Source organism: Leishmania panamensis (assembly GCF_000755165.1).
Source record: "Leishmania panamensis strain MHOM/PA/94/PSC-1 chromosome 33 sequence".
Taxonomy (NCBI): Eukaryota; Euglenozoa; class Kinetoplastea; order Trypanosomatida; family Trypanosomatidae; genus Leishmania; species Leishmania panamensis.
The window spans coordinates 1,075,740-1,099,150 of NC_025880.1; the positions used below are offsets into that span (position 1 = coordinate 1,075,740).

The 23,411-nt window shown below is 58.9% G+C and overlaps 6 protein-coding genes across 6 annotated transcripts, besides 1 other annotated feature; all 6 read left to right on the plus strand.

The window, feature by feature from the left end:
- Positions 1-380: 380 nt before the first annotated feature.
- LPMP_332740 (hypothetical protein) lies at positions 381-1,868 on the plus strand (the record flags this gene model as incomplete). Its single annotated transcript, XM_010704063.1, has 1 exon — positions 381-1,868. The coding sequence occupies one exon, from the start codon at positions 381-383 to the stop codon at positions 1,866-1,868; it is 1,488 nt and encodes a 495-aa protein (XP_010702365.1).
- A 499-nt stretch (positions 1,869-2,367) lies between these two features.
- Positions 2,368-2,778: a repeat region.
- Positions 2,779-4,175: 1,397 nt separating this feature from the next.
- LPMP_332750 (dynein intermediate chain, putative) lies at positions 4,176-7,493 on the plus strand (the record flags this gene model as incomplete). Its single annotated transcript, XM_010704064.1, has 1 exon — positions 4,176-7,493. One exon carries the CDS (start codon positions 4,176-4,178, stop codon positions 7,491-7,493), a length of 3,318 nt encoding a protein of 1,105 aa, XP_010702366.1.
- A 1,817-nt stretch (positions 7,494-9,310) lies between these two features.
- Positions 9,311-10,420, plus strand: LPMP_332760 (hypothetical protein; the record flags this gene model as incomplete). The annotated part of the gene is made up of 1 exon (XM_010704065.1): positions 9,311-10,420. One exon carries the CDS (start codon positions 9,311-9,313, stop codon positions 10,418-10,420), a length of 1,110 nt encoding a protein of 369 aa, XP_010702367.1.
- A 1,969-nt stretch (positions 10,421-12,389) lies between these two features.
- LPMP_332770 (hypothetical protein) lies at positions 12,390-14,762 on the plus strand (the record flags this gene model as incomplete). Its single annotated transcript, XM_010704066.1, has 1 exon — positions 12,390-14,762. One exon carries the CDS (start codon positions 12,390-12,392, stop codon positions 14,760-14,762), a length of 2,373 nt encoding a protein of 790 aa, XP_010702368.1.
- Positions 14,763-15,271: 509 nt separating this feature from the next.
- On the plus strand, positions 15,272-18,724 carry LPMP_332780 (hypothetical protein; the record flags this gene model as incomplete). Its single annotated transcript, XM_010704067.1, has 1 exon — positions 15,272-18,724. The coding sequence occupies one exon, from the start codon at positions 15,272-15,274 to the stop codon at positions 18,722-18,724; it is 3,453 nt and encodes a 1,150-aa protein (XP_010702369.1).
- Positions 18,725-19,460: 736 nt separating this feature from the next.
- LPMP_332790 (hypothetical protein) lies at positions 19,461-23,042 on the plus strand (the record flags this gene model as incomplete). The annotated part of the gene is made up of 1 exon (XM_010704068.1): positions 19,461-23,042. The coding sequence occupies one exon, from the start codon at positions 19,461-19,463 to the stop codon at positions 23,040-23,042; it is 3,582 nt and encodes a 1,193-aa protein (XP_010702370.1).
- Between the last annotated feature and the right edge of the window lie 369 nt (positions 23,043-23,411).

The following is a 23,411-nucleotide window of genomic DNA, read 5'->3' on the forward strand; positions in this document are numbered from 1 at the left end:
GAGTCGAGGCTGCCTTGACGTGTCGAACGTGGCTCCCTGCCCCTGTAGCATCTGCAGCGCCGACGGATGTCACCACCCACCCTGTCTCTCTCTCTCTCCCTGTGTGTGTGTGTGCCTGTACATTAGCCTCTGTGCTAGTGATCTACTCATGGTCAGGTCACCCCTGCTTTCACCCCTATCCTGCTTCAACCTCTTAGTTCAGCGCCTCCTTGAGCGCGTCTTCGAGAGGTTTGCACTGCAGCAATCTCAAACAACCGAAAAGTAAAAACAAAAAAACACACACACCGTATCCAATCGTGCATAAACACACTCACAGGACGGCAGTGCCAGGGGAAAGGAAGTTGCAAGTACGCGGATTCGGCCCTGTTGTTGGTTGCAGGATGAGTGCCTTACATACGGTGGTGAATGAGACGATCATAGAGGCGGTTCGGGTGGCTCTCGAGAGCTACATTGCTGAGGGTCAGCAGCTCACTGTGCCAAACGATGGGACGAGGATGCCTGCTGAACAAGAAAGCATAATCCGCAAAGCTCTTTTTGCCGGCTTGCAGAACCTCCGCGCAGCAGTCCAGCAGCACGCCACCCGCTTGACGCCGCCGGGCAACACCGAGGAGGTGGACAGCCATACTCATATGCATCTGGCGAGCGAACTGACCACGACCACGCCGTGGGGGCTGAGTACCGCTCTCGCACAGCTGGCAAGCAATGCCACAGCAACACAAGAGTTCGTGCAACAGGCGGTGCTCAGCATCTGGGCCCATCTTCGCAGCGCTGCAAGCCGCAGAGAAGGTAGTATCGCTGCAAACGCCGTCTACACGGCTACCCCGGATGTGACTCGAGTACTAGAGGCTGCTGCGGCAGCACAGCATATTGTTGCAGCGGATGGGGTAGCGCCAGCGAGCACTGTATGGCCGATGACACCTGGGAGTATGGTTGCCTATCTGAGCACCTTCTCTGCTGCTGAGTGGGTGTGGCTGCTGGCGACTCTCGTGCTTGGCTACCTAATTTTGTCCTTTGTCTTTGGTCGTATACTGGGTTTTAATGGCCTATTGAATCGCCGGCGGCCGAGGACGACCACCGTGTTGATTGGCCTACCCTACAGTGGCAAGACAGCACTGTTCGTGCAGCTTGTGCACCATCGGCAGCTCCTCGAGACACGCGCAAGTATGCGCCCGAACAGTGGATACATGTGCGCAGCGGCGCAGCATGGCCGTTCCACTGGCACGGCGGGAGTGAAGGTTGTCGACTGCCCTGGCCATCCGCGCCTGCATAAAGAGATGCTGCGCGCTGTCAGCGAAGCTTTAAACGTCGTTGTCGTCATCGACTCCGTTACCGTTCAGGACAACCAACGGGAGGGCGCTGACGCACTGGCAGAGCTTCTCATCAACGTTTTGCAGTCACCTGAGTTCTACGGGGTTCGTCGGCTTCTCTTCGCCTGCACGAAGCGCGACGAGGTGATTAGCTACGCCCCGAAGGCGGTGCGCAGGTTACTGGAGGCCGCCATGGTCGCCTCGATCGAGTCGCGCCAGAACGCGATGGGGCGCGTAGAGAGCGTGCGTGACAGCAACAACACAGTCGTCACCAGCAAAGGCAGGCCTGACGGCGGCCGCCAAAAAGGTGGTGGTGGCCGTCGGCACATGCTTTTCTTGGATGGCGCGGACAACGATGACAGGATAGGCGAGGCGGTGCCTGGCTATGAGCATTTGCGTGGAGCGGCTGGTGGGAGTGAGAAGAGCTTCAATTTTGAGCAGCTGGGCATTCCGGTGGCATTTGTGGACGTGAGCAGCCGGCCGAACGCCGCGGAGCACAAATACTCGATCACCGTCCTCGAAGACTTCCTGCTGGGCGGCGGATTCGGTCGCGATGGCTGAGCGTTGGAGATGCGAAGAACAGAGAGAGGGAGAGAGGTGTTGGCGGGGTGGTAAGGGGAAGGTGAGGGGGGTGGAGGCGGTGTTGAGGAATGTTTGCGCTTAAAAAGAGTGTGACTCGAGTCTCTTTTTTTTTTCTTTGCGGTGCGCAACGCAAGCCTTTTGGCATACGTTGTGCCTTCGTGTGAGCGCTTTCTGTTGCTGCTGTCGCCTTCGCCATTGCCAATGCTGCTCGTACTGCCGTGTTTCTCTGTGCATGCGTGCGTACTTGGTTGTTCTTTGGGCGACAGCTTTCCTCGTGCATTCCTTCACTCGCTTCCCATTTCTGTCTCTCATTCTCGCCCCTTCCTTCATTCCCTCTCAGTCTCTGTGGGCCGGGTTGTGCCAGTACACCTCCCCGTGGCGTGTAGGCGTCTCGGTGTCGTGGTGCACTGTCAGATGGAGGGCAAACAACAAGAGGACAAGGCAGGCGTTTCTGCTCCAAGGATGGCGGGGGGGGGCGCCTCGGCTCCGTGTGAATGGGCTACGTAGCCCTGTCCCCCTCATCACCGCCCAACGCGCCCCCCCCCCACCCACCCAGCGCCGACAGGGCCAAGCCCCAGCGACGCGCGGGGAGGTCAGAGCGACGCGGCACCACTGACGTCGTTGGTCAGGTCCTGGATGGCGCTGTGCCAGGGCGGTGTGCGACAGTGCACGTGCTGCTGCCATCTGCGCGATATGCTTAGTGCTAAAGTGAGACGACCTGCGGAGCAGGGGTGGGCAGAGTTTGGGGTGGAGGCGGTGCTCTGATGACTGGGTCGGCGCGTTGCTGTAACGCCTGTGTCTGCGGCTGCCTCGCAGCACGCGATGGACTTGTGGAAGGGCTGCGCGGGAGTAGAGTGGTGTTTCTCTCATGTTTTATGGAAGAGGGTGGAGGTGTTTCAAGGAAAGTTGTTTTTCCTCCTACGCTCTCTATGCGACTAGGCACACCCATCCCGGTATCTTTCTCCTTTTGCGCCTCCCAGGCGAACGCTGTTGCTGCCGTGCTGCATCACTGGCAATGCCTCGCGCTGCGTCAGCTGAATGGGGACAACGAAAGCTACCCTGGTGAGCATGTTGTGAGCGCTTGCAGAAGAAACGCGTCCACCCGCACTAACGTGCAGCTGCGCCTTATATGCTCTTCTTCCCACTCCACCCCTGTACCCGTACCCCGTGGCGGCGTGGGGGAGCCGTGAACGAGGGCATGGCGGGAAATTCGGGCTGTGGCAACTTTGTGGAGTATGGAGTACGTTCATCTCTTTCTCTCTCTCTCTCTGTGTCTGTGTCTGTCGAGGCATAATGCAAAAGGAGCGCAGTCAACTATTTTAGCCTGATACACCCACGCCCGCACACACTAATGCCATAGAGAGAAAAAAAACTGCAAGGAATAGTCAAGCATTACGGTGAGTGCGTACGTGCGTGTGTGCTCACATCTACGTTGGGCGTCCCGTCATTCGAACGGGCAACGTCTCCGCATGTGTGTGCAAACGCTCTCATACACCCATGCGCGCGGAGGTAGCAGTAAAGGCGAAGCTTTTCTTGCCTCTTTGCATGGTAATCGATCTCGCGCAGTGGTGGCAGTGAGCGCTTGGCACTCTTTTTCCGCTTTATTTGCCGGTCGGGCTCAGCAAACGGTGCATACAAAAGAGTGCGCTGGTACGTTGTGCTCTTCCGTCTGCCCAATTGAAACAGAGGTCCCCTCACTAGGACATGTCTGAGCTGACTACAGTCACTCCCCTTCCTTCTTCAGTTCACTCATGCGTCTAGTTCCTCTCTCTCTCCCTCTCTTTGCTCATCACGTTTTGCCTCTCCGTTGTTGCACCTTTTTTGCCGTGGCGCTGCACTTGCGTCGCTTACTGCGGGACGCTCGTTTACATGCGTCTACACTCGATGGCCCACTAGTGGCCTTTTTGTGTTGTGTGCGAGTGTCTGTGCTGCTTTGTCCCACAGCTGTTCCTCTATTGCTGTGACGTCTTTGAAGCTCTCAAGGCTGAATCGTGTCTTGCCGTCTGGTCTTGTTGTTGTTGCTAATCGGACTCTTCTCGATTCAGCTCAGTTGTGGTGTTTCCTTTACTCCGCTGCAGTTACCCCTTTGGTCTGTCCTCCAGTGTGTTTTGCCGTCTGTTGCGACCGTGGCGTTACCAGGCCCCACACACTGTCTGCCGTGAAGAGTGGTGCTGGTGTCGCATTTTTGTTTGTGACTGTGGCTGTCGTGTACTACACCTTTGCTCTGTCTGATTTCCTCTTCTCCATTCTCTCGTCTTTTAATCATTGCCGTGAAACTCAGGCCACATGAAGAACTTCTCCGGGAGCTACGCTGCTGATTCTGGCGACACGATGAGGAGCTTCACCTCGCTCTCGTCGCGCCGTAATCAGCAGCCTCACAGTCGTGACAGTGTTACCGGCGCAGCGTTAGTCGCAGCGGCCACGGCCACGAGTCGTGGCAGCAGCGTCGCCATACCGAGCATCTTGTCGTCGTCGCGGGGATCGCAGCAACACAGCAGGAGCATAATGGGGACTTCGTCGTCCTTGCGGTCCAGTGCCACGAAAGCGGCCGCTCGCGAGGAGGCGCGGAAGCGCATGCATGACATGCGCGCCGAGCTCGAGGGTGTCATTCACGTGCTCGATGGCGGCATCAATCGAACGCCACTGCCGCTGCAGCCGCGACAGAGCCTTGTCGGTGGAGTGCCGCATGAACTGCAGCTGCTCAACAGAGGTGGCTCCGCTGGAAGTCGCACGGAGGCGGCTCAGGATATGGGCGGGACGACGAATCTCATGAGCGGTTACCTGGACAGCTCCTTTATTCATTCATCGTTCATGTTCAGCAAGGCCAGGCGCAGCAGTAGCAAGTGCGACTCGATAGCGGCAGGCAGTCACATCCAGAGCAAGAGAAACAGTGCGGGTGGCGATCATGGCAGCGGCGTACGCAGACGCAGCGATGGCGGAGACATCCGCAGCCTTGAGTCGAGTCTCCAGTCGCTCTCCTTCGCCGGTAACCGCCGCATGTCAGAGCGTTCATTATCGGTTTGCGAATCGTCGTTGGTACGTCAGCGCGCTGCCACTCCCGCTGGCAACGCCGCTGATGCACCGCTCCCGAGACTTTTGCAGAAGAACACGCTGCTCGAGGGGGCCATCTATACGCCGCCGGCACCATTGACAGCGAACGAGAAGGCTGCATGGCGCAAGGCAACCACCACCGTCGTCCTCACCGAAACCCCCACCATCTTACTGTACTGCCATCAGGATGAGGCGGTGTCGAAGGAGTATGCGGACAAGGTTACCACCGTCGTGGAACGCAACTGCGAGTACGCAGCTGTGGAGGAGGCCTACCGGACGGACGAGGGCACCCAGTTCCACAGCACGGGCGCCATGACAATGCGTGCGCCCATGAAGTCGGTGCAGACCGAAGTCCATCCGCCGCCAAAGAAAGACAGCGGTGCCCTGCAGGTGACTCCGTGGATGCTGAAGGACGCGTACGCGGCGACGCTGGAGGCCACAGAGAACGCTGAGGAGGAAGGCCAGGAGGAGCGACAGCAACAAGCGGGCAACGCTGCCGGCGACGCGGCTGACAGCGGCGCTGGTGCTGATTTTGAGGACGCCCTGCGTGACGGAGACAGCACTGACGGCACCGGCAGCGGAGATGACGACGGCCAGAGCAGCGACAATGGACAGTCCACCATGGTGTCCTCTGAAACAGTGACACGTACAATGAGCAGCGGAGGCGTGACGGTAAACAGTGCCAACGCTGTCGCCTCCACCATTGCTGGAGTAGAGGCGAGTAGGCAGTGGATGCTGGCGGAGACGTTGCTGTCCACGCTACGCATCATGGAACGTGCTGTGGTGCAAAACAACATGGAGGCGGTGCAGCTTTCTTACCGAGGAATCGCCATGGAGGGCTTTAGCCAAGATGCGGTGAAGACAGCTGCAAAGCCCGCCTCTGCTGTCGACACCTCTACCTGTGTATCTGCGATCTCCCCATCAACAGCGGTGCCAGGGCCGCTGCCAGTGGCTCTTAATTTGCACACGACACCACTGCCGGCTGTCCCAGTGGAAGGTTCCCCCATGACCTCAGGGGCTGAAGGAGGGGCAGCAGCGACGGCGGATAGAAAGGCAGCTGCACAGGTGATGGGCTTAGGGGACCCACCGCAGGAAGCTGGTGCAGTGCTCACCTCATCAGTCGCCGTAAACTCTAGCGCAGCCTCGCCGTCTTCGTCTCCACCTGTGCGCCTTAGTGAGGGCATTCGCCTTCTCTGGCGTTTTGGCTCGCCGCAGCTGACACAGGGTCGTGGTGTAGCCTGCATGGCGTGGAACCGGCGTGAGAACGACATGCTAGCGGTGGGGTACACCGCATGCCGACGCTCGCTGCTGCAGGACGATGACAACAACAGGGGCAACGATGTCGCATCGTCGGTGATCTACAAGCGCGCTCAGGGCCAGGAGGCTCACGGTATGGTGTGCTGCTGGTCGCTGAAGAACCCACTGTCCCCGGAGCTAATTCTGTACCTGCGCGGCGACGCTGACGTCACGGCTCTTGCCTTTTCCTTTGAGCACCCCAGTCTGCTTGCTGTCGGCAGCAGCGCTGGCGAGGTTGTCATCTATGACATCCAGCACGACATCGTGCTCCCCTCTATTGTTCCTGCCGTCGTCGGTGCGGCTGGTGGCCAGCATACTGGCGCGATCTGGGAGCTGCAGTGGGTGCCAAAAGGAAAGGAACATGGCGAGTTCCTCACGTCCATCTCCGCTGATGGTCGCGTGGTGCAGTGGGCAGTGGGCAAGTCGATTGAGCGTGTTCCACCAGACCTCATGCACCTGCAGCGCCAGCCGGGCATGCATGTGGAGAAGGCTTTTATTGCCGGTGTCGCAGAGGCTGAGGCGGCTGCCGCGTTGGCCGAGTCCGCCCTGGGCGGCAAAGGGGGTGCCAATAAGCAGCCCCGAAGACCGGTGCAGAGGAGCACTGCCGGGTCTACAGGAGCCAGAAGCGGCGGCGGCGGTGGCGGTGGCGGTGCAGCGGAGGAGGCGATCCTGTCTCGGCAGTGTGGCGGCATGTGCTTTGATACTTGTCCATCAGACACGGCTGTGTACATCGTCGGCACCGAGGATGGCTCCGTCCTACAATGCAGCAAGAGTCAGACGGAGAACTACGACTTGGAGTACGAGCCGCACTCGGATCTCGTGTACCGCGTTCGGTGGTCGCCCTACAGCGCTGCATACTTTCTCACCTGCTCGGCAGACTGGACCTCGCGTCTTTACAGGGTTGGTACCAAAAAGGCGCAGCTACGCTTTCACAGTGTCCAGCAAGACGCTGTGCAGGATGTGGCGTGGTCGCACACAAACGCCCTTATCTTTGCCACGGTGACGGCACAGGGTAACGCGGAGGTGTGGACAGTCATGGATGGCATGCACCCTTGCACCACTGTTGAATACCGTGACCATCGCCGTCTGAGCGCTGTCCTCTTCGCAGAGCAGGAGACGCCAGTGCTCGTCGTTGGTGATGAGGAGGGTGATGTGACGGTATTCCGGCTAGACGCGCCATCGTACAAGCGCTGCGACCTCACAGATGACGAGCAGGAGACGCTGCTGGCAGAGGCAGTCCGAAAACAGCTGGCCTAGTCCATCCTCTGCTGGTAATTCGCGAATGGAGGTGGATGGGAGTAGATCAATGTGGGGGAGCCGGACATGCAATGTGTGCCCCCCCCTCAAACTCTCATCCCTACACGTTGGAAGGGCGTGCGCATATGCCCATGCCCCCTCTTCATCATCCATAGCATTTCGCGGTGCCGCTTTACTCGTCTCGTTGTTGCCGTCACTTCTGTGTGTGGCCATTACGCCTCTTTGACGCGCCCATGTCTCCGTGAAAGATCCCGCAAAAGAGGGGATCGCGGAGAGCGTCAGAGAAGACGATTCCTGTGAACAGAGCGAGAGCACGGAAGGCGGAACGACAGCGACGCGAACGTGTCCAGTACGATCAGAGCGATGCATGTCTGTGTACGTGGGTGTGCGTACACACGATTTTGCGTCCACCTATGCCCCCTCACCACCTTTCTGTTTTTCATCTTTATCCTGGTTGCCCCCACCTCTTTCCTCCTCCTCCCGCACTTCTCTGTTGTTATCATAGATGCCATTCGTGGCAAGGTTCATTGGCCATTGTGTGTCTTCACGACAAATGCGCGTGGGGGCGCGTGCGTGCTGTTCTCCGTCTCCGTCTCTGCAAGAGAGTCGTCTCGCTGATCAGCGCTGCTGCCACTCGTTGCGCTAGCCTACCTGTGTTTTACTTGGTGAGCTTTGGTGTGTGGGCCCTTTCTCGTGTACCTCTCGATGTATGGTAGCGCCCCTCCCCCTTTGGCGGTTCGTTTTGTGTTTTGTTTTGTTCTTCCCCGCTCCGCCATGCCACTCCCCCCGCCCCCGCCCCGCCTCACGTGCCAGGCGAGGCGAGAGGACGAGTGTGCGCTTGTGACGGGGCGCGTGTGATGGAGTGAACGATGTACCACTTCTCCTCCTCTTCATCTCGCTCTTTCCCCCCCCTTTTGTATTACACTTTTCTCAGCAAGTCTCGTTCACGCTCACTAATGACGCGCGCAGGTGCGCACCAGAGGCGTAACGCGAGCAACGAGGAGCTGGATGAGGCTCTGTCGCAGCGACTTTGTCCTCCCACTCCTTTCTCGTCTCCTCCGCCTGGCCCCTTTGAACCTTGCACTCACTGCCACAGTTCATCAAGCGGAGAAAGAGAAGGTTCTTCCTTGAGTGTACATGTGGACTTTGGGATGGCTGACTGCAATTCGACGTCGCTATTGATAGAGCCCCTTTCGCTCTTTACACACAAGGACACAACTGAATATGCGCAGGTGCACCCAAGTGTTCCCCACAGCTGCGGACGATGTCTTCTCCCCCTTTCCTTCGGTTTAAATCGGCGTCTTCTCGGTGCGGTCTGTGTACCCCTGCCACCCTCTCCCACTTTACCTCTTCCTTCTCGACCCTCGTCTTCTCACCACCGCGTACTCATCGCGAAAATGATACCCTTCGTGTGCAGCCCATCTGCAGCAGCAACAATCAAGAGGGATTGCACACGTGTGCGTGTCTGTGTTCTCACTCGGAGGTCATTGATTGCTCTCTTCTCTCCGCCACCACCTCTTCGCGCTTCTCTCTCCTCCGTCGTGGCCTTCATTTCCTTGTAAGGAGCAAGATCACGCAGTTTTCCTTGAAGATTGGCGCACTCGTACGCGCCGGCGTGTGTCACCCTGAGCATGGAGCCGAGCAGGGAGCAGAACGATGAGGCAGAGGTACCATCGCCATCAGCACTGCCTAGCAGCACGCCACCAGTTGAGACCTGCTTGTCTGACCTGACGAACGATGCGCTGCCTAGTGCAGCTATGGACCCCTCCGCTGCGCAGGAGACTAACTTCATACCTCAGCAAGTCGAAGAGCCTGCGATGACTACTGGGGACGTACAAGAAGATGGGACCACTGCCTCCATTGATGCCGCACTTAACAACGCCATTGCGAGCGCGGTGAAGCAGGACGTTGACAGCGACGACGTGGATAATGCGGCAAGTTTCATGATCGCGCCGTCGACATCGTCGCTCTCCTCCAAAGGAAAAAAGAAGAGCAAGGACAAACTGCATTCGACAGCGGCAGCGCCGATTGCGGGAGGCGTTCAGTATAGCTCGACGATCACCACTGGGCCGAAGTCCACCAGTGCACCATATCAGCCGCGTCTGTCATCGTCTTCGCGCTCCGCGCACAGCGGTCGACAAGTAATCGCCGACGCTTTCAAGCGGACCGAACCGCTTTTAGGCGGTGCGGATGGAGACTACAGCAGCGTGTACTTCCCAAGTGGTCTGTCGATGAACGGGCAGTACAAGACAATCCCCGAGGAGTACGCCGAGTACCGCGAGCGCAACAACGTGAGGTGCAACTACAGAGGGCCTGTTTACGTGGTCGAGAATGTGTGCGTGCCGTGCAACGCCTGTGGCAGCCCTGTTGATCCTGTCCGACGCGTACCGGTTGGCTCCCTTTTCTTCCACGAAACCTGCCTTCACTGCTTCCTGTGCAGGCGTCGCACCGGTGTTGCAGGTCTGTACCTGCAAGTTGATCGCCAAGCTGTGTGCAGCGAGTGCGCCGCTCGCGGCTACGGGTCATGGGTGCCACGCCACGAAGCTCAGTCGCGCGGCATGGTGTATGGTGCTATACGTGGCGATACATATGCCGCTATAGAGGCCCATGACCGCAACGTTGAGCAGAAGCAACGGCGCACTGCTGGCCGGCCCATCACAGGAGGTGGCGCTTCCTCGACGCTGAACAAGGCTACCATACCGGGTGTGCTACCGCCGTCTCTCGCCATCGCTAACGTGCACAACCACCGGAACACCAGTGCCCGATCCTTTGCACTGATGAAACGGCAACAGTACTATACCCAGAGCGACAACAACATGATCATGGCGTTGCCTACCTCGGCGGCGCGGTCGCCTTCTGCGACTGGTGGTCTCCAGGATATCACTGCGACGCGGCAGTACCGCATCGCCAACGGACGACACGCGTGATGATCCGCTAGGAATCACTTAGGGGTACCTCAAACGTGTATGCCTCTCCGCTTCGCCCTCTTTTCTCGGACTTTTCCTGCGTGACACTGAATGGGTGGTGCCACTCTCAACACGAGAGTGACTCACTGCCACCTCACTTACGTAAAAAGGCCCCACTCTTTCCTCCCTCTCCCTCGCTAGTTCGACTCCCTCTTCGCTGTTGCTTTCATTCCTCCTAGTGCATCGGCGTGCGTGTGTTCGTGTGTCAGTCTGCGGATGCGTTGCGGCTGCTTGTCTGGCGACGCGGTGTCGTATGTAACGTAGGAAAGGCCCTTTCTTTCTTGAGTGTTCGCTCCGAAAGAAAGGGAGAAGAAGGGGAGAGGGCATGAGGCCTGCACATTGTGGTTGTTGTGCTTGCACATTGTGGTGGTGATGTTGGTTGTGTGTATGCGTATATAAGCAGAGAGAGTTGATGCGATGCTTGATCTTTGGTGTTGAGGGCGCTGTTTTGAGCTGAGGAGAAGGGAGAAGGGGGGGGGTTGATCGCTTGCAGGTGAGTATGTGCACACATTGTTTGTTGGGCTTACGAGCCTGCTTCCTTGATTTTCCGATCTTCACACCCCTTGTGTGTGTGTGTGTGTGTGGGTGGGTGGGCGGGTGGTGCATCATATCTGCCTCTTCGCGCAGGGGAACGCCCGCTGTGTCGTGGTGTCTCCCCAGTCTACGCTCTCCTCCTCTTTCTCTTGATCTCCCTCTGCCTTTTTTGTTCTTGTTACGACTCTACGAGTGTGATCGCGAGTGACAGCTGCGTGAAGTGGGAGACAGGAGGGACAGGGGACTGCGTGGGAAGGCAGCTGCAACGAGGCATGTCGATTCCATCCCGCTTGTATGGTGCGTTTACACACACACACACACAGCCGTGCCGTGTGGATTCTGTTTTATATTCGCCTGTTCATTGGCTGACGGACACGATGTACTCTCTCTCTCTCTCTCTTTGCGAAGCATCACTGCTGGGGATGTATTGCGTCGTCTTGCACGCCGCTTTGGTGCACTTGGTGTATTTCTTCTGTCCTTTTCCTTGTCCTTGACGTACCGATCGTCTGTCTGTATGTATATATAGATGTGTATGTATGTGTGTGGGTGTGTGTCGGTGCTTGCCCTCTGGTGACCCTCATGGTTGCTCCCATCCACGCCATCTCAGTGGACTTGGTTTTTCCCCAGTGGAGCAACGTAAAGTGCGGCGCTCATCTCCTTTGTGTATGTGAGGAACAGACAGCCTGTTGCTTGAAACTTCGCGTCTGTACCTGACTTTGCAGGTGAATGTGTGCCTGCCAGGGCGGTAAGCCGAATGATGGAGTGTCAGGGGCCCGCTACAGGTAAGTCTGTCAGCCTTCCTTCTCCTCCCTGGATGCACACGGTCCTCACACACGTCGATAGCCATCAAGCGAGAACTCCTCACTTGTTCTCACCTCGCTTGTTGATTGTTCACTCCCCCAAAGACGCAGCAGATACTTGCTCCTGATATGTTCTCTCTTCCTCTGCCGACAACGTGGAGTGATAGCCTTGCGAAGTGTCCATCATATCCCCGCATCTGCCGATGCACACATGCGCGCATCACTCGCTTTCACTTTTCCTCTGCGTCATTCTCTTTTCTATTGGCGCTGTGGGCTGTTGTTGGTGCGTCGTGGTGCTCCGCGGCTACTCCACAGCGGGCAACAGCCCAAGGAAGCCTCACCCAGAGAGCCATGCGACAATGAGGGTGCCTATGCAGCTGAGGTGGAGCACCTCCGTTTGGTGTGATTCTCGTTTGTGGCCTCCTCTTTCTCTCTCTCTCCCTACGCTGTTTTTCTTGCCTCCCTTCTCCTCGTCGCAGCCCCCTCTCCCCTCTCTCTCTCTCTCCGTGTGTGTGTACATCTTTATTGACGCACACACACACACACACACACACACACACGCAAAGAGGCACCTGCGCCTTTGATGCCGCCAATCAATGTCGGCATCAAAGGCACCTCCTCCACTGGAGACAACATACATCATTGGTGGGAGCGTGAAGCAGGCGAAGTTCGATCGTCAATTGCGCCTCTGGGGTGCCGATGGACAGGTGGCCCTCGAAACAGCGCATGTCGTTGCGCTTGGTGTTACCCTGGCTATCGTCGAAGCGCTTAAATCCCTCGTGCTGACTGGCGTGCGAACTGTTACCCTCGTCGACGAGCGGGTTGTATCTGGCGAGGATGTAGGAACCAACTATTTCGTGACGCCCACGGCGGTCGGCTCTCCCCTGGCGGCGACGGTGCTGCGGCACATCTGCGTGTTGGGGGAGCAGTGCAGTGCGGTACCAGTGCAGGCGTTCCCGAGGGAATGGGCCGCTAAGTACACCGCAGCTGTAGACGAGGACTGGGCTGCTGGATGCGTAGGCATTGGTCGAGGTTGGTCATTCACAGCGGCAAGGGAGACACAGACTGAGCCAGCACTGCCAACGTCGGCTGTGCTGCGGCTCCTCGCTGGTTATGCGCCACTGGAAATCGTGGACAGCTCTGCTTCATTCACGAATTCCTCTCCAGGCGACTCCACCCACCAACCGTCTCTGCCGAGTCTCATACTTGTCAGTGAGCGGTACGGCGATCTCTCGCCAATGTCGCCGCTTCTGCAGAGCTGCACGACACGTGTGCACCCGGATGTGCCGGTGCTACTGGTCCGCAGCAGTGGCTTACTCGGGATGCTTCAAACGTACTGCTGTGATCGCGTCATCATGCGCCCGCAGAACCCAACGCAGGTGCAGATGGAGGATCTACGCATGTTTGAGCCGTTTCCGGCGCTGCAGGCTTGGTTCGACGCGCACGATCCAGACGATGCTGCGCAGTTCCCGGTGGACAGCGCGGACGCCATGACGCTGCACAGCTACCTACCGTACCCATGCATCGTGCATCACGCCTTTCGGCGATGGTGGGCTGCGCTGCCGGAGGAGGAAAAGAAATCTCGGCAGCAGTCCAAATCTTCCTCGACCTTTCCACTGACCACCAACGATTACCGCGCCATTTCTTCCTTCGTTGGTGGGATGATACGGCGGCAGAACCCGCCCGAGGAGGCCTTTGTGGAGGCGATGGAGAAGTGCACGGCGAAGCTGAATCGACCAGTGGTGCAGCAGCTACCAGAGGCGCTCGCCGAGCTGCTGCGCGATGCGCGTTGCGCCGATCCCATGCGCGCTATGAAAGCGGCACAGTCGCGTGTCTCGCCAGCGGCACTGATGTCGCCGTTTCCTGCGACGCGCCAGATGGCGGCACTGCTTGTTTGGGGGTGTCCGGATGTGCTTGTATGGTTCATTCTCCAAGCCGTGAAGTTGTTCGTGACGGGGAGAGTCGGCGGCGAGCGGGAAGCGGACAACGTGGCCTCCGACAAGTCACCCACGGTGCGCCAAAGTAGGGCTAGTGCGGGGGAGGGGGAAGACGGGTGTGTGACAGCCTACACAGAGGCGCTGCCGTTCCGTCCCATGTACGCCGCCTATCATATGCCATACTCGGGCTACCTGCCAGACTTCACGACAACCACCATTTGGTACCGCGAGTTGCAGGACCTGTACCAGGCAAAGCATGCCGCAGACGTGGCGTGTATTGCGGCGACGGCCTTGGAGCTTGTCGAAGCGGCACTCCTACAGGAGGAAGAGCAAGCTCGCGCGAGAGAGGACGCAGAGGAGCAACAGCAGTTCCACGGCCCGTTGAGGATGTCGCCCTTGGCGACGAGGCTGAAGCCGCTCCTCCTCAAGCACACCGAAACGGTGGTGGAAAACATCTGGGACATACGAGGCGTTCGATTTTCTGCCGCCTATCGCGCCACTACGGAGGCGGAGTGGCGGCAGCGACTCGGGCGACGACTGGTGTGGCTGACACGTTACATCTCCTTTGACGTGGAATGGAGCGCAGACGCGCGGCGAGCGGCGTGCTTCGCGGTGGCCTTTCTCTCCAAAGAGGAGCTTCAGCGTCGTTGCGTGCGCGTTGCGGAGAGTGGCCTGAGCGGGAGCAGCATCGCGCAGGAGGCTGCCGTGCTCATGTCGCAGGCGTCCCAGGTGAAGACCGTGCTCAGCGACGAAGATGACAAGGGCTTAACTCGCCAATCCTTCGATACATCGGTCGCTTTGTGGTGGGGCGAAGAGGGCTCGCAAAGAGTTTTTACACAGACATGCGAGGAGGTCGCGCGGTGGAGCAGTGATAGAGGTGGTAACCGTGCGTGTATGCAACTTCCCTCTGTAGCGGCGTCGACGGGTGCGTTGGCGGCGCAGGAGGCAGTGAAGTTGCTCATGCGCATTCGAGTTCCGTGCGCACAGCCGATGCTCTACGACGGCTACACGAACAAAGTTTTCCTGCTGTAATACACATGGCCGTTTCGTGCGTGTGTGCTTCTCCTCGCGCCTGTCTGCCTCCACTCTCTCCTGGGCAGGTATTCGTCGGAAGAACACGAGAGGGCAAAGGAAACCAGGAAGAGAAGCAACACGAGGACAAACGAAGACAGCAACGCGGACTTGCTGGTGAGTATCTCCCAGTGGAGCAGTGCGTACTGCCACTGCCGTCAAAACCTTTTTCAGCTCCTTCCTCCCTGCTCCTTTATCTTTGTCTAAGGACTGTTGTATGAGGAAATGGAGGAGGGAAATCAGATGTCAAGGCCTCCCGCGATGAGCCAGGGTTCGAAGACGGGGGCCAGGCATACCAATGAAGCACTGGACTTTACACGACATGTAGGAGCTCAAACAGAGAGCGACTCTGTTCTACACTCCTCCTCCCTTCTCTGCTCTTTCTGACTCAGGTGCGTCTTTGTGTTTGACGTCTTCCTCTCGTGCCCTTCACATCCCGTCCCCTCGCTCGCCTTAACAACGGCGCAGTCATGACTTCGCGCATCCCGCTGCCGTTGCGGCTAGTACAGTGCAATTTACGGGCTGCCACGGCGAACGGCCGCAGCGGCGCCGGCTCCCGTGTCATGACTGCGTACAAGCCCAGCGGTCTCCCGTGCTACGCTGCATCACAGGTAAGAGCGGTGGCTGCCAGTGGCGGTGATGGACGCCGCCTCTGCGCCATTCATGTGCGGCAGACATCCTCTGCGTCATTCTCAGCGGCCGTTGTCGAGGCGGGTCCACAACCGCACCCCGAAGACCCGAGCGACTCCCTCCTTGCCCGTGTTGTGGATGCTGCTCTTCCGGGGTGCACACCGTACGTCGCCCTGCCTGTTATATCGTCCCTCCTGCGCCGCGGGGGTCACGGCACTGCCGCGGCCGCGCAGCTGAATCAGTGGACTTGTCGCCACAAGGGTCTTGTCGTGGTGACGGGGACGCCGAGTGACGCTTTGTTCCTGCGCAATGCTGCACAGCTTGGCCTTGTGCAGCAGGCATACCGAGTGCTGTGCCACCTACCAGCCGGTGTCGCCCCAGCAGCGCGTCGGTATTTGCGCGCACACCACAGCTGCACACAGCCGCAACAAGCCAGCGAAGGCGTGTCCACGTCAATAGGGATGCACAACCGATATGTGCAGGCGCACTTGGAGCAACGCCGACGGCGGCAGCAGCTTGCTGACATTTCAATCGGCATTCCTCTCAGTGCTGAGTCACTTCCTGGCACTACGAAGGTCAGAGCGGCACTGGCGTCGACGCTTGTGTGCGATGCCCGGCTGCCTGCAAGCGTACACCCGCACCCCCTCGTCTCGGAGGGCTTTTTTGATGTGGCACGCGGCCAGCTTCGCGTGCAAGGCACGGTGAAGTGCTATGTGCGAACGCAAGCGCCGCTCGCGACATCCTCGGCAGCGCGCGTGCACCAGCGGTCGCGACTGCAAAGTCTTTTCCTCGCGCCCGCTGCTGACACAACTCGCCACGGCATCAAGGCAAGCAGTCCTGAAGAGGTTATGTGTGAGTCCCGGCACCCCTGGATGCAGCCGTTGTGGCGTCTCGGCGTCTCTCTCGATGCGCCGCACATGGAGTGTGAGATGGCAGCAGAGGACGGTGGCAACGGGGATCGTCCCCGTCGTGCTAGCGTTCAGGCACCACGTGGCAAGTCATTGTCGATGGAGGTCCGGTTGGTATCCCTGTCCCCGCGAGACGACAGTGATGTGGCGTTGTACGAAGTGCATACTCACGGCGATACCACTGCTGACGAGGTAGCTGCCGTGTTCCAGGCGGAGGGCCTGCGTGTGGTGAACGACTATGTACAAGATGTGCCGTTGGCGATGGCGGTGGAGGAGGTGGCCACGCGTATGCGAGCGGCACCACCTAGCCTGCTGCACGAGCTTCCACTAGGACTGCAGCACCGCCTTCACTCGGCGACAGCAGAGGAGCTGGTTGCACTGCCGCTGACACGAATTCCACTTGAAGATGCCGATTGCCTTTCTGTGCAACATACCCTCCTGCAGCTCTCCGCACTGTCGCCACCGCTGTCGTTTGCCGAAGATGTGGAGCGACTGCGGCAGGTGGTACTCACCGCAGCGTCGTCCGCAGGCGGCAACACACGCCACCCCCTTCAGCATCTTCTCCTACACGCCCTCTCGTCGTTGAAGCTCACCAACGAAGCGGAGCAACGCGTGTACCAGCAGGTGCTTACGCTGGCACTCGGCACTGGCATCGAGTGCACCGGTGTTGTTTTCCCAGACCCATCGGACGAAGGCAACGTGCATGCCTTGCAGCAGCTGTGGCTCACCTATGAGAATCAACGACAGCGACACCCGTCCCTGGCCGACGCGGCGCGTGCGGCGCGACAGCACCCGCTCGCCTCTTCGCTACGGTACACTACCCGAAGCCTCCTCGACGATCCCGCTGGGCTGACTCGTGTGCCACTTCTTGCGGATATGGCGCTAGGCACCACGTCAGAGGTTGCTACAGCGCCATCGTGTGCACATGGCCGCAGCAGCGATATTCTTGGTGCTCGTGGCGAGTGCAGCTTCACCCAGGCTGTTGAGCTGCTCCGCTCTTCCGCTCACTCGCAGACGGAAGAGGACGGGCACGGCATATCTGGCGACGAGGCGCGCGACGCGACGGCGTCTGCGCCGCCGAGTATGAATGGAACGGTGACGCGGTGGATGCAAACAGAAGTGCCACCGGCTTACAAACGAGCTTTCCAGGAGTGGTGCGCCGCATCTGTGGTTCCGTCCTGTTGCACCGATACGACTTCTCCTGCTGCGGGTGTTGGCTCTCTCTTGCCGTCACCTACATCCCTGTTAAGCCACTGCAACGTCCCGGACACATCAGCAGAGCGTGGATCCGAACTTGCCGCAAAAGACCCCAGCTCAAGCGATGAAGGTTGCCACCCAGCAGTCCCACCGTGGAGGGCGCCTCTGGAGCACATCGGCCTCCCGGTGCGTGTGTTCCTGCGTGTGGAGGAGCTGGCGGAGCTGCGGTGTGCGCACTGTGACGGAGTGGGGCACACATGGCATCACTGCGGCGCGCGTGTCGCGGAAGCTGCGCATGTATTGGAGGGGGATGATGCGGTAGCCAAGTCGTTGCCGCTCCCGGTGGGCAACACAAGCGCCGCTGATGCGTTAACTTGCCTTGAGACCATGCCAGGCCCACTGGAGAATTCTGTGATGGACAGCGAAGGACTAACATCGACCGGTGACGCCGCGGCTGTACTCGCGGAGCAGGCGAACGCTCTTGTGCGGCGTCGTCAGCGCCAGCAGCAGCACCTTGTGGGTATCGGCTACGGTGATGATGCTTCTGCGTCCCTGTCTGCATCCTCGTCCCCATTCCTAGTCGACTCCCCGCTTATTGCTGTCCCCAATGTCGCGGCAACGCACCGCTTCAAGGCTAGCCACGTCCTGCTTAGCGAGTCGAGAAAACCTGCCCTGCACCGGCGAGTTATGCGATGTGTGTACTGCGGTGGCCGTCATCATGTGACGGTGTGTCCAACGCTGCGGTCGCAGGATAGCGAGTCCGAGGCGCGCCGTGTCCACGCTGCAGCCGGCGCTTTACCATTCTTCTGCATCAAGTGTGGCCAAACTGGCCACCTCTACACACTCTGCCGAGACATCCCAGCAGGCCTGCACCACGCGACGCACTGCCCCATCTGCCTCCAGACCCGTACCAGCGCGTCGCACGATCCGGTGCACTGTCCGCGGCGAGTGTCCGTGCCAGAAGGCTACCGGCTCAACGGTATACCAGAAGCAAAGGATAGCCAGACTCAACATGAGCCATCCTCATGGCGGCCATCGGCTCGGTCACAGAGGCATTCTGAGGGTACTATTCCGCTTACAGCTGATAGACAGCGGTGCCATGATAGCAGGCATGTTGGTGGCGCGTCTTACCGTCGCCGACGCCGCGGCTCCGTGCTGATTGCGGACAGCTATGTCGACAGCAAGTGACGCGCCCACATACACACGCAAACACAAACAACGGGTGTGCTGATCACCTTTTGAAGGGACAACTGCTATCGTGAGCAGTGTTCTATAATGCGTTACGGCCACTCGTAGAGTGTGGATAAGTAGTGTGGGAAGGAGGCGACACAAGAGATGCTCAACCCTTGTATCGCCCACGACCTGTGCCGCAAATTCGTTCGTTCCGTTGCAGCGGTACTGCCACGACTGCCATTACTGGTGTTGGTGATGCTGCGGTCACCTCTCCCTTTTCTCCATCGCTTCTTTCTCCTTTGTGTGGAGTTGTTTGGAGTACATCGTGCCCTTGTCAACACATCGTTGGTGGTGAGCGCTGACGGCAACGGTGGTGACACCATAGGCCGCCCCGCCCCACATCGCTGACAAGTCTGGAGACATTTGCGTGACAACTGGACATATTCCATCTCAACCTCTTTCTGTTGCTCTCTCTCTCTCCTACTTCCTTGCTCGTGTGGTGAAGATTCAAAAGGAGCGGGTAACGTGATTGGCAAAAGCCTCTGTTACCCACACACACACACAAACACATACATCCTTGCATCCTTATCCTACGCATCACTGTCAACACGTTCCACCTTACCCTCTCCCCGCTTCCTCTGCCCCTCCACCCCCCGCCACTGAGCCATCCCCCTTCTTCCTTCCCTACAGACACATACAGATATAGGCATAGCAACAGGGAGGCGAAGTGCCAAACGCAGGGAGTGAAACCATGTGGAGGGAGTGGACAAGTAAGATCAAAAACTTTGCCGAGAACATCACCACACCCGACTACGACGAGGAGCAGCGCTATAACGACGGCGAAAATGACAGAGACGACGTGGTGGAGAATAGGGTAGAGGATAGCCACTCCCTGTCGCTTGATGAGCGCTGCAGCGCGCACTACAGAGGCGACTTTAGCGGAACACATGCTACAGCACATGGCCACACCAACTGTGAAACCACCTATGGTGACGGTGATCGTTTCTCCGTGCTGAAGACCTCGGCGCAGCGCTTGGGTTTGCAGTGCGATGAGCTCTCGGTCGACAGGCATGCAGGCGCCGGTGGCAATGCGGACGCTGCTGTGTATACACAGGCATCTCCCGTGTCAACAGAAGCAGCGCCCTCTCTCTCACTATCGCCAAGCCCACTTTCCAGAGTAACAACTCTAGCCGGCCCTCTCGGCAGCGTAGGCCAGACAATGGCGTCTGCGGATGCGGCGGTCGTCACTCTGGGCAATGAGGCAGCACAGAGACCGAGTGGAAGTTCCGGCGATCGTGCTGTCGCTGCTCCCTCCGCCCCCTCCCCCGGTAGTGCCCAGGCGGGCTCAACGACTGCAGCAGAGCACCGCGGTACTCTGCTGCAGTCAATAGTGACTTCGAGTTCTCGGCTCTCCACGGCGCAGGCTCAGCCATTGCAGCGGTTATCGTCTTTCTCATCGTGTTCTGCAGCTTTGCCGTCCCTACCAGCCCAACAAGGGCAGTCGCAGGAGCAAACACAGCCGCAGCCCGCTCCTGGTCTGGATGCAGAGAGGGCTCACCTAAGTGGTATGCACAAGTACGAAGACGAAGTACGCGCTACATGTGCGAGCACTGTTCCGCACTCTGAAGGAAAGCTCAGGGAGGGTGCAGCGACGATAGCAGTAGCTGCAGGGGAAACCGCCACCTGGAAGGATGCGAACGCGCCGCTGCAAGTTGATGCCCTTCGTGCTGCGCACCAAGTAATGGTGGACGAGCTGAAGAGGGAGGTGGCACACGAGATAGCACTCGGGGCGCGTGTCAGGAAGCTGCAGCAGCAGGCTGCCGAGCTCCCCGAGAGTCTCGCCGCAGCTGAGGAGGACACAGATGCCATGAAGGTTACTGCGGCCGCGGCTGCTAGTGCAGTATCAGCGGCTGCTACGACACCCGACGCAGCCTCGTTGCTGGCAGAGGACGATTGGCGGCCGTGCTCTTTTGAAGCGCTGGAAAGCCTCAAAGAAGAAGTGCACGAGAAGAGGACGCAGCTGCAGTCTACTGAGGTGACTCGCCGCTTCTTGCCGACTCCATTGCAAGAGGCGCAGACGGAGGTGATGGCGAGCATCATGACCAGTTGTGACACGAGTGCGAATGGCGTGCGTGAGGAACAGCAATGTCATCGCCAACTTCAGGGCGAGACTGATCGGCTCATATGCGAGTTGGAAGAGAAGCGCCATTGCATTGCAGCAACACAGGAACTACTACTCAATACTCAACCCCAGAAGGAGGAACCCGCTGCTCAGGTCTCAAATGAGCACGAATTCTCGAAAAGCACCCCTGCTGCTGTGGAAGGCACATCCTTGTCGGCATCTGCACGGGCGGCCCACGAAGAAGAACGGCAGCGACTCGTCGACAAGCTTACCCACGGAGAAGCAGAGCGCGGTGCACTGCAGCAAGAGGTGAAGCAGCTTACAGAGACTGCGGCTCAGCTACAACAGAGGCTTGAGGCACGGGAGCACGAGTACGCGGCGTCACTGGCGGCGGCGCAGGCAGCGCAGGCCGAATCTCAGAAGGCTTTGCTGGCGAAGCTAAACGCTGTTGAGACCCAAATGTTGCAAAGCCGGCAAACATGCCAAGAAGAGCTGCAGCACATGCAGGCGCAGCTGGAAGGGGAGCAGAGGCGTGCGAAGGTGCTGGAGATGGACACACAGGCCGCACAGCACGCTCGTGCTGCGGCGGAGGAGCAAGCGGCCGCAGCCGAGCAGCGTGGCCGCTCCATTCAAGCAGAACTCGAGGCCTTCCAGCAGCAAGTTAAGCAGCGCATGGTGGAGTCCGAGGGAAAGCAAAGTGATGCAGACGTGTCGGTCACGGTTCTCACGCAAGTGAAGAAACAGTTGGAGTCCAAGGTGCAGACGCTGGAGGCGATGGTGGATCAGGTGCGGCGCCTGTCAGTGGATACACTGGTGCGATTAGGCGTGGATGTGGAACACATCCTGCCGATGAGCCTGGAGCACAAAGGTGATGCAGGGCGGGCACATCCAGGCGGTGACGACGAAGAGGATGCTGACAAGGAAGACGAGAAGGGTGGGGCAGCCACGCGCACTGAACTGCCGCTTCTGCAGCTTTTTTCATTGCTGATAACGGAGTCTCTGCAGCAACACAGCATGGTGTTACGGGCAGAGCGAGTGCAGCAGGAGTGGGAACAGACCTACGAGCAGGCCCGCCAAGTCAATGACTCGCTGAACCAGCAGTTAGCCGATGCGTGGAGCACCATTGGGAAGCTGCGCGAAGAGTTGTCGGTGAAAGAGGAGGTCGCGCGTCAGGTGCATTCACGCCTCGTCAATGGTGACGCTCGCCTTGTAGAGGCGGAGGGGCAACTAGCGAGTGCCGTGAATGAGATGGAGAAGCTCCGCGAGGAGCGTGGGGAGTGGGCAGCACAGCTGCGCCAAGCTGAGACTCACGCAGAGGATCAGGAAAACGCTGTGTCATCCCTACAGGAAGAGGTGCGCACGCTGCAGGAGATGCTACAAGTGAAGGAGGAGGAACTGCAGGCGTCCCTACAGGGCAACGAAAACTTGCAGGTTGTTCTGGAGCGGTTCCAGGAGAACCAGCGGCATGATGTAGAGTCCTTGACGTTGGAGTCACACCTCGAGGCAGAGGAGCTCAAGAAGCAGCTGGCGGCGGCGCGACGAATCACAAATCACCACGAGAAGGAGCTGGCAGAGGTGCGCAGAGGCTTTGAACGCCAGCTGGCGGAGAAGGATGCGGAGGTGACGACTATGCACCGCAAGCTCGCGGAGGTGCGCAAGGCGCTGGAGAAGACAACGTCGCAGTACATGGACGGCTCGGAGACCTGTATTGACAAGCGTGTCGTGTCGCAGCTTCTGGCCAAGTACATGCACGCCTTCATCGAGCAGCGGAAGGAGGCGGAGGACATGCTGAAGGTGATCAGCGGACTGCTTGACTGGGATGAGGCAACGCAGGAATTTGTGGGACTGCTGCCGGGGCCGAACAATCCGCAGCCGCCGGATGGATTTTCCTCCCAGCGAGGTGGTGCTCGCCGGAGCCTATTTAGATGGCTTCGCAGCTCGGCGGACACCTCCGTGGCGCACAGTGGTGGGACGCCAGGGACAAGCAAGGCGGGGTTGGCGTCCATGTGGGTGGAATTCCTGCTTAAGGAGAGCGAGGGAAGCGGTGGCGGTGGCCGTTCAAGCCGCAGAGAAGGCGGCACCTCGGCGTTTCCTCTCACTTCTACCACCCCGAGCTCTATCACAGGCTCGCAACCGAACCCATCTTTCAACTTCCCGTCACCGCCTGCGGCCGCCGCGACAGAGACACCGGAGGCTGCCACAAACAGCTAAGCGACGTGAGCGGATACACACAGCTCCCTCTCCCGCCGATCACTACCGTCGTGGTGTTCAGCGAAGGTGCTCGAGTGGGTCGGAGGGTCTACCACCGCTCCTCACCTACTCTTGACCCATCGTTCTCCAGGAAGCCAACTTCGCTTTGGCTTTATGTGCTTGTGCATTGTTCCCCTCGCACCGCAGGAAATTGCCTTCACGAAGCACAGAGGCGCGTATGCGCTTTTTTCTTACCTTCTGCTTGTGTGTGTGTGTGCGTGTGTGTGTGCATCGACCCTTCTCACTTACGGAGGCTCTTTCCTCTTCATCCCCGCCACCCTTTGAATGCGCTGTCGCCCTTTCGTTCTTTTCGTTTTTTGGGGGGATGGC